Source organism: Mesoplodon mirus, assembly GCF_964341445.2.
Source record: "Mesoplodon mirus genome assembly, chromosome: 3".
Taxonomy (NCBI): Eukaryota; Metazoa; Chordata; class Mammalia; order Artiodactyla; family Ziphiidae; genus Mesoplodon; species Mesoplodon mirus.
Window position 1 is genome coordinate 133,772,044 of NC_138978.1, and position 8,780 is coordinate 133,780,823.

General features: G+C 42.0%; 1 protein-coding gene across 1 annotated transcript; it reads right to left on the minus strand.

Annotated features, from left to right (window-relative positions):
- Window positions 1-349: 349 nt before the first annotated feature.
- Window positions 350-1,842, minus strand: BECN2 (beclin 2; the record flags this gene model as incomplete). The annotated part of the gene is made up of 1 exon (XM_082615542.1): window positions 350-1,842. One exon carries the CDS (start codon window positions 1,840-1,842, stop codon window positions 544-546), a length of 1,299 nt encoding a protein of 432 aa, XP_082471668.1. The 3' UTR covers window positions 350-543.
- Window positions 1,843-8,780: the final 6,938 nt, after the last annotated feature.

The window sequence follows — 8,780 nt, forward strand, 5'->3', positions numbered from 1 at the left end:
ACACACTTTTCACTTTAAATTACTGAAGAAAGTGTAGAAGTTTATTGAAAGTTTTTCTGGGATGAAGAGGAAGGGTTTACACTGTATATCACAGCAGAAATGTAATCATCTTTCAATAGTTACTTCTTGACTCCAAATTTCCACTACATACAATGGCCCAAGCACTTTCCTCATAAAAAATTAAAGACCTCCACCTCTCTCCTTACTACCCCATCCTCTCACCCCCCACCCACCCCTCAGTTCTCTCTGCAATCTTTATCCCTTCTTAAGGAGGAATAATCTTGTCATCCTATGATTTCACCTTTGTCATTTTGAATATTTGTCTGGGAAGAAAGGGAGAGGACAAAGATGTTCTGGGGAAGACAGCAAAGTCTTTTGGTTTGCTCTGGACAATAATCTTAAATTAGTGCCTGTATGGTCATCCATTTTTTAAATTATAAACATAGTCTTCAGTTTTAAATTTTATCTGATAACATTTTCACAAATAAAATCTTAAAGCAAAAAAAAAAAAAAGGAAAAAACCTCTCTCTCATAGAAAAAAAGTTATTTTTGACAATATCTTAAGGAAACCCAAGTAAGACTACACTTAAAATTTATAAGCATAAGCTTGAGTGCTTTTGTCCACTCCTCCTCTGTGTTCAAATGGGTTCTGATGGAATAGAATCCACCACTGCTTCCAGGGTCTTCCATCAGGCCTTTCTTCACATGAATCTTGTAGGGCAAACAGAGACCTGACCCACCTTTCTCAGCCAGTTCCTTGAACTGCTGCATGCAGTCCAGGAAAGCCATCATAGCCTGGTCAAATTGGTTATGCAAGAAAACGTTCTGCTTCCCATTAGAGAACAATGGCAGCTCAGTGCAGTCATCTGTTAAAGACTTCAGATAGGAATGGTTTCCACAGGGGATGAGTCGGTACCTCTGAAACTCCAGTCCAATTGTATTGGACAGGGCAAGGAGCAGCAAGGCTGTCTGTCCCCAGGCTATGTTAATCTCATTCCAGCACACAGGGACAGTGGGGAGGCAGCCCAATCTGAAGTTATTGATGGTAGTTAAGGGGCCGTCATGCCAGATCTCAAATGTGGCATTAAAGACACTGGTTTTCTCCAGCTGGTGCCACTGGATCTGGGCATACCATAGCCGTTTCTCCACACTACTCAGCTCGTCATGTAGTTCTAGTTGTTGCCATTTCAATGTACTGTAGTCCTTCTGGTACTGCTTTTCTTGCTGGTCCAGCATCTCAGTCTCTGCCTGGGCTGCCTCGAGATCTGCTGCTGCTCTTTCTCGGTTCTTTTCCACCTCCTCAAGCTCCTGGACCAGCCTCGTTTCCTCCAGCTCCAGACCCTTCAGCTTCTCCTGCAACATCTCCCTCTCCTCACTTATCAACTCCCTGGTCTCCAAACAGCGTTTGTAGCTCTGAATCTCAGATTCTGTGATCGTGAGTTGAACGTCCAGTTGCTCTAAAAGATTGTCAGTACAGTCCTCACACATGGGGTTGTCCACATCTGTTTCACCAGAGAGGATATCAAAAATGTCACTTGCAGCCTTCTGGATGCTACTGAGAGTTCTCAGGGAGCCCAAATTCCCAAGCAGGGTGAAGTTGTCAGAATTGTCCCGGGATGTTCTGCCACCAGGGAGGCCAGGAAGGGTCCTGTAAGAGGCATCTTCCTGTAGATTTTCAAAATCTGACTCCTCCCTGGAAGGAGGGCCTCCCTCCTGGGTTTCTCCTGGCTCTCCCTGAGCTGAGATGAGCATCAAAGCTTCAGGCTCTTGGGAAGTCTCCATGGACTGATTCAGTTTCAGGGACTGGCTGCAGCGTTGGCAAATGAAGCGGAGGGAGGACATGGTGGAGGTCTTGACTCTCACCTTGACACTGTTTCCTCCGGGTGCCAGGGAATTAACCCTTTATACCTTTTAAGACTCTTTCTAGAGGAGAGATTCTTTTCAAAAGCATATCTCATCTTGTCACTGTCCTAAAAACCTTACAGTGGTACCCTCCTTAGATACCTTTAGACCTCCCTTCACTCCTTATAGACAAGTGACTCTTTCTAAAAAGAAAAGCTGATCATCTTACTCCTCCTTTAACATTAAAGAGTATTCTTCCTAAAACTAAAATCTGATCATGGGCCTCTCCTTAAAAGGTTTAATGCCCTTATCTTATCTTAAGATAAAGTCCAATCATCTTAACCTGACACCAAGGCCTCTGCCCATCTTTCCAGCTTTTCTTCTCCCCATTTCCTGCCACCCTCACCATTCACTCCTGCATAATAACTGAATTTCAGTTCTTCCAACATTTCTTATTGTTCCCTCTGACTAGAACACTCTTCCTTTCCCTCTTTACCTGGATAACTTCTACCCATCCTTTAGGGTTAGGTGTCATTTCCTTCAGGAAGCCTTCCCTGACTACCAAATTTAGGCTTTCTGTCTTGATGACACACTTCACATTCTTTATCACATAGTAATGTAATGGGCATACATGGAAAATATATTAGTTTAATTAACAAATCACACCAAATAAAGTAGTTTGGAGGTTATGTATTTTGCCATCAGCTCAGCCAGAGATTAATGCACCAAGCATTTATGTAACATAAAAGAGCAAATAAGAAAAAACTTTACAAGTATGTTGACTTCCATAGACAACCACCCAAGTAAGCACATTATGTTAGCCAGAAGTACTTGCTCTGAAATAAAACCCTTGTGAACTTCTAACCCGCAGTTATTGACTTGATGGAGTGGAGCATAAGATAAATGCACACAGAAGAACCCAGTCTTAAATGGAGACCACAGTAAGGGGCGGAAAGTCATAGGGCCTGTCTCTCCCAGTGTCCAGCAGGAAACAGCCTGCCAACCACACCAGGAGAGGCTCAGGGCTGGGGGGTGGGGGGTGCGGGCGGCAGGAAGCCTTCCTGCAGACTCACTGAAGTGTGGCCCAGGACCTTACCAGTTTAAGCACACGAGTCAGTTGTGCTACACTGCACTTCATGCTGAGGGACTATGCTCTAGCAAGGAAACACACCTCCCACTGGCCACTCTTCACTGTAGTTTTCAAACCCCACTTAATCAGTCACCATCAAGGCTGAAATTAGTAATTTACACTTGTTACCACTTAGCTCTTCATGCATGCTTTCACCAGTATCCTATGTGAACCTCAAAAATTCCTGGGAGGTGGGAAGACTGGAAGTGCATTAAGGTAAAGAGAGGTTAACAACTAGTCAAGGGTCCTTCTAGCCCTCATAACCTCTCTGAAATACCTCAAATCAATCCATTATAGAAGCATCCTCTAGAAGTTGGGAACATCTGATTTATAGGCAACCTGTCAGAAGCACAAGTGACAACAAGACTTGTTATTGGCATCTGAAGTGGGGGGCTGGAGGCTGCCTTATGGGACTGATCTCTTAACCTGTGGGATCTGATGCTATATCTGGGTAGATAGTATAAGAATTGAGTTGAATTGTAGGACACTCAGCTGGTGTCAGAATTACTTGGTGAGGAAAGGACCCACACACTGTGATTGGGAGCAGAATCCTAGTTGATGTCAGAATATGATAGGGTCAGTGTTTAATGGGGACAGAGTTTTAGTTTGGGAAGATAAAAATTTCTGGAGATGGACAGTGGCAATGGTTGCACAACAATATGAATATACTAAATACCACCTAACTGTATACCTAAGAATGGTTAAGATGGTATTTTATCACAATTAAAAATAAAATAATAATAAAAGAAATTAAAGGACCTGCCTAAAGCAGCTGTCTCTCGGCAGTAAATAAGAGAGTTATTAGAAACTGGCTGAAGAGCACTTTTCTACTTGCTAGATGGGATGCTACCCGATTCATGGATCATTTAATAAATCCAATTAGGTCTTCAAAAAAATAAAAAGAAAGACAGAAAAAGAAAAAAGAAACTGGCTGAAAGGTTGTTTATTTTCCTGGAAATTAAAATGTCCCGGGACTCTCAGCTGGGCTCAAAGTGCAAGGCCATCTCATTGTTAAATAGAAAAAAATAGTCACAGCTCAAAAAGACTACCCAAATATGCCTCTGTTTGCTATGATTAAAATCGGAAACTTCATGTTATATATCTTACCACAATTTTAAAAAACCTCAAGGCTGCCCTGTCTAATGGGCCTTTGAATGTCCCGTTTCCTTTATAAACCTCCACAGACTGAGTGTGGAACGTGAAAAGTGTCTGAGGAAGGACTTCTGCTGCTGCAGAGGCCAGAGACCTCGGGGGCTCAGATGTGACTCATGCAGAATAATAAGGCAATGATCATAATTACAGGGGAGGCTAGCTTTATGGTTCACATAAAAAAATCTTGAAAAGGATTTTAAGCTTTATTTCATTTTATTTTGCTTCAGACTAACCAGGTGTCCTTTCAAGTTCTCCTTGCTAGCAAGACTTCAGATAAGTTATTTGGATCAAGCTGGAATGAAAATATTTTCTTCAAGACTCAAACCATCAAAAGAGCCAAGATTCTGGCTTTCTGTCCCAGGTCAGCTGCTGATTTAGGAAGTCATTTAAGCTCTCAGTCTGCTTAGTTAACTTCTGTGAAATGGGTGTAATGCTGCCAATTACATGTTGCTCACAACAGCTATGAAGCATTTTCCAGTATATGGACAAGGCAAAGTACACTGTGCACCCTCCTTGCTTGGCACAGTGTGTGGGTTAAGTGCTCAGTAAATCATTGAAAATTCCCATGCTGTCAGTGCTCAGAAGTGCTCAGACTGAGGGACTATAGCTCCCACCTTCTGCCACTCCCTACTCATTTCTAATACCGTGCCATCATCAGGGAGGGGAAAATTTCCCCACTACCCCTCTTGAGTTCTTGTAGCTGGACTAATAATTAAATTGACACAAGACAGTTTAACAGGAGAAAAATAAACAAATTTTAATTTGTGCACACACAGATCCATAGAAATGGGACCTAAGAAGTGGCCAAAGCAGGCAGCTTTTAAAGTTTTTAGACAAAGAAACAATACATTTGTAAGGAATTGACAGGACAAAGAAACTTAAGTTTTGGGTGCTCAATCAGTGAAGAATCTAAACAGAGTTTGGGCTTGTGGTAGTAAATGTTAAATGTAACAAGGCTTGTTTATAGAGGCTTCTCAGCACCAATTCCCTATCTCTGGTGATAAGAGTATTCTTTCACAGGGGAAATTTATTTCCTGCTTTTGGGGAGACAGAAAGGAGGGTCCATGTGTTCCTCTTGCACTGGATGTGTACAGTTCTTAAGTTCTTAAGTAACTTTAATTCAAAATAATCAATACATCATTGGGCATATTTTGGGGCAGCCTACTCTGGGCCCCACCACTGTAAAAGTAAAGTATAAAATTACAACAGAGCTAACTTGAGGAAATTGTACATCTAAAACAAATATTGCTTATTTGCAAAAAAATTCACAGAATTCCTAGAAGTATATTGTTGTCTAATGTGTTATAGATCATTAACACTTCATAATTGGGATTCAACACCAAATGAAGGTCAGAGTTTTCTTCCATGTCCATCTACCTGTGAAGACTGACTCCTCTTTCACCTAGGCACTGACACTTGCATCTACAGATCTCAGCAAATGGCACTTGGTATATCTACCCCTACGCTGAACTATATACCTCTTAAGAATATTGTTGAAACATCTTGACTCCTTTTTATCCTTCCTTCCTTCCTCCCTTCTTATTTTTCCCCTTCTTATGGAAGGGCTTCTAGACACCATGACTCATGACTCCAGTCAAATAATCCATACATCTCATTATAATGAAATATACAGTCATCCTTCAATATCCGTGAGGGATTAGACCCAGGATCCCTGTGGATACCTAAATCCACAGAGGCTCAAGTCCCTTACAAAAAAATGACACAGTATTTGCATATAACCCAAGCACATACTCCTGTATACTTTAAATCATCTCTGGATTACTTATGCTACCTAATAAAATGTAAATGCTATGTAAATAGTTGCCAAGGCAACAAATTCAAGTTTTGCATTTTGGAAATTTCTGGAATTTTTTTTGAGTATTTTTGATCCTCGGTTGGTTGAATCTGTGGATGTGAAACCCATGGATATGGAGAGCCAACTGTGTTGGTAATTCTTTTTTTAGAAATCATAATAATTTGATAATTAGACTAAGGATCTGGGAATCAAGTTTTTATTGCCTGTACCAGATTATTCATCCCTTTCACAAGAAAGGCCCTTAGATATTCCTGATGACACCCATTACCTCACAAGGGAAATGTGGGGATCACACACTCCCAAAGCCCTTGGCTATCTGAACAGGAAATGCACCATCCTCAATATTCAGGCTCAGGCAGATTTCGAGGGGAGGGGGGCAAGATGGCTGGAAAGCAGGACCTCGGCCCTCATCTTTTTTGAAGAAAGAATTCAGCAAAGAGACAGAGACTTGTGAAGCAAACAAAGCATTTATCAAAAGGAAAGTATGTCTGGAAGAGCACACAGACAAATTCTGAGTTACATGCAATAGGGTTGTCATAGATTGCTTATATGGGGGCAGTATTCTGGGTTGTTTCCAGCCAATCATCTTGGTTGTGCCCATATTTGGCCTGACTCAGCGTCCTTCCTGGTGGGAGCATGTGCATCTCTCAGCCAAGATAGATTCCAGCATGAAGGTTTCTGGGAGGTTGGCAGGACATGTTATGGACTGGCAGCCCTTCCCTCATTTTGACCCCTTCCCTAGACTGAGGACCTTCCCTGTGCATGTGTGGGCTGGGAAATCCTCTTCACCACAAGAATGAGAAAAATGTGGTCTTTGTCTTTTACCCAGTCAGGGCCTGATGTTCCTGCTAGTGTCATACCTTGTAACGTCAGCAGGAGACCTGTTGCAGCAGCTCAGCCTGGGGCCCATCTATCTCCTACCTCAAGGACTTTGTCCTTACCATCCTTATAATCATTATCAGGGAGAAGAAATTCCCCAGGTGGCAGCTCTCATCTTGATGACCTAATGTAGCTCCTGTCAAGATGGTGAATGCTCACAGGCAGGACAATATATAGAAGGTCAAACTAGCAGAAACCCAAATGCTGACCCCCACCCCCCGACAATCTACCCACTGCTTCTGATGTTCTCCTCCATACCATGGGCTCCATTAAACATATTTTTCCTCTCTCTAAGATGAAATTAACACAAATACCCTCTTCTTTCATCCAGGTTCTGGGGTTTAGGACTGTTGGTAGCCAGCTGGTTTCTTCTACTCTGTTTTGATATAGTAGGAAAAGCTCTGGCCTGGGATTCAGGAAACTTGGTTTCTGCTCATAATTTGCTATAGATAGTTCTCTGTCCATCTCAGTTTTCTCATTTGTAAAATAAGGGACTTGAAGCAAGTGATATTCAAAGTCTTCTTAACCTCAATTGTGTATAACTTTTTCCATTTCTTTTAGTTAGGGTTGCCAACTAGTTCTTGTACCCACCTCAAACTCCCTCCTTCCACCCATAACTATATCACTGAAAAGTCATTTAAAAACAAGAATTTATTAAAATGTACAGACTTTCATCCAAAAATAACTATGTGATATGACCATATGACTATAGACTATGTTTTCAATTATTTGGGTAGTTTGGGCTAAGTGTTTATGCTTGACACACTGTTTCAATGGCAAAGCTGTTGGTGATTGATGCCAAATTCTGGGTCACATCATCACGATGTGCCCAGCAAACAGAGCCTAGAGTGGCAGGATCCTGTGTGGTCCCAGGGCTGTTGGAGTTATGGAGAAGGTGGAAAGTGAGGCGTCTCTACCAGTTGTCAGGGCACAAGTTTAAGTGAGGTGCTGCAGGGGAGAGTGAAACAAGTGGTCAGAGTGAGGAATACAGGATTAGATCTGGAAATGGTGGAACAGTTCTGGGCAATAAGACTGATGAAAGCAAAGGTATTTGGGTCCAGCATGGAGGGTGGCCAGCCAACTTTATGTCAGAAGTTTGGGTTGGCTACAGAGTTGGCTTATCATTATCACATTCATTTATTGAATCCTTACAGGCACTGGGAAAAGGATGGAGGCTAACATTTGTTAAGTACCTGTCATGTTCCCAGCTTAGTTCATAGATGTATTACTGTTGCTCAAATATTCATCCTTCTCTCACTCCACATAGGGACTTATTTTGTACAATGGACTGTGGGCTGAAGTGACAGCATGCTAGTACCAAGTCCAGGTTTCTGCTAACCTTCTTCTGCTCCTGCCCTCCATCATAAGACAAGAATATCCCATAAAGGAGCTGCTCCTTTAACCTTGGTCTCCAGGTGAGAAGACATCTAGAACCCAACCATAACCTACCTGCAAAACTCTGAGAAATAAATGCTTGAGTTGTAAGCCACTAAACCTGGGGGATTATTATCACAGCAAAATCTGACTAATAGACACAGTGTTAATCACTTGACATGTATTTTCTCATTTTAGTCCTTTGAAAACAGGCAACAGAATCTCAGAAATGTGAATATCAGAATCCCTCAGGTGCTGGGATTTGGGCCCAGGCATATTTGACATCAAAAGCCATGCTTTCCAGGGAATTCCCTGGTAGCGCAGTGGTTAAGACTCCATGCTCCCAATGCAGGGGGCCCGGGTTCAATCCCTCGTCAGGGAACTAAATCCCAAATGCATGCCACAACTAAGAGTTTACATGCTACAACTAAGGAGCCTGGCTGCTGCAACTAAGGAATCCACGTGCCACAACTAAGACCTGCTGCAACCAAATAAATAAATGAAATATATTTTTTAAAAAAACATGTTTTACAGTAAAACATAACAACTCTAATCCTTGATGAGTAAAGTGTGCTAAGTTGACTTAGC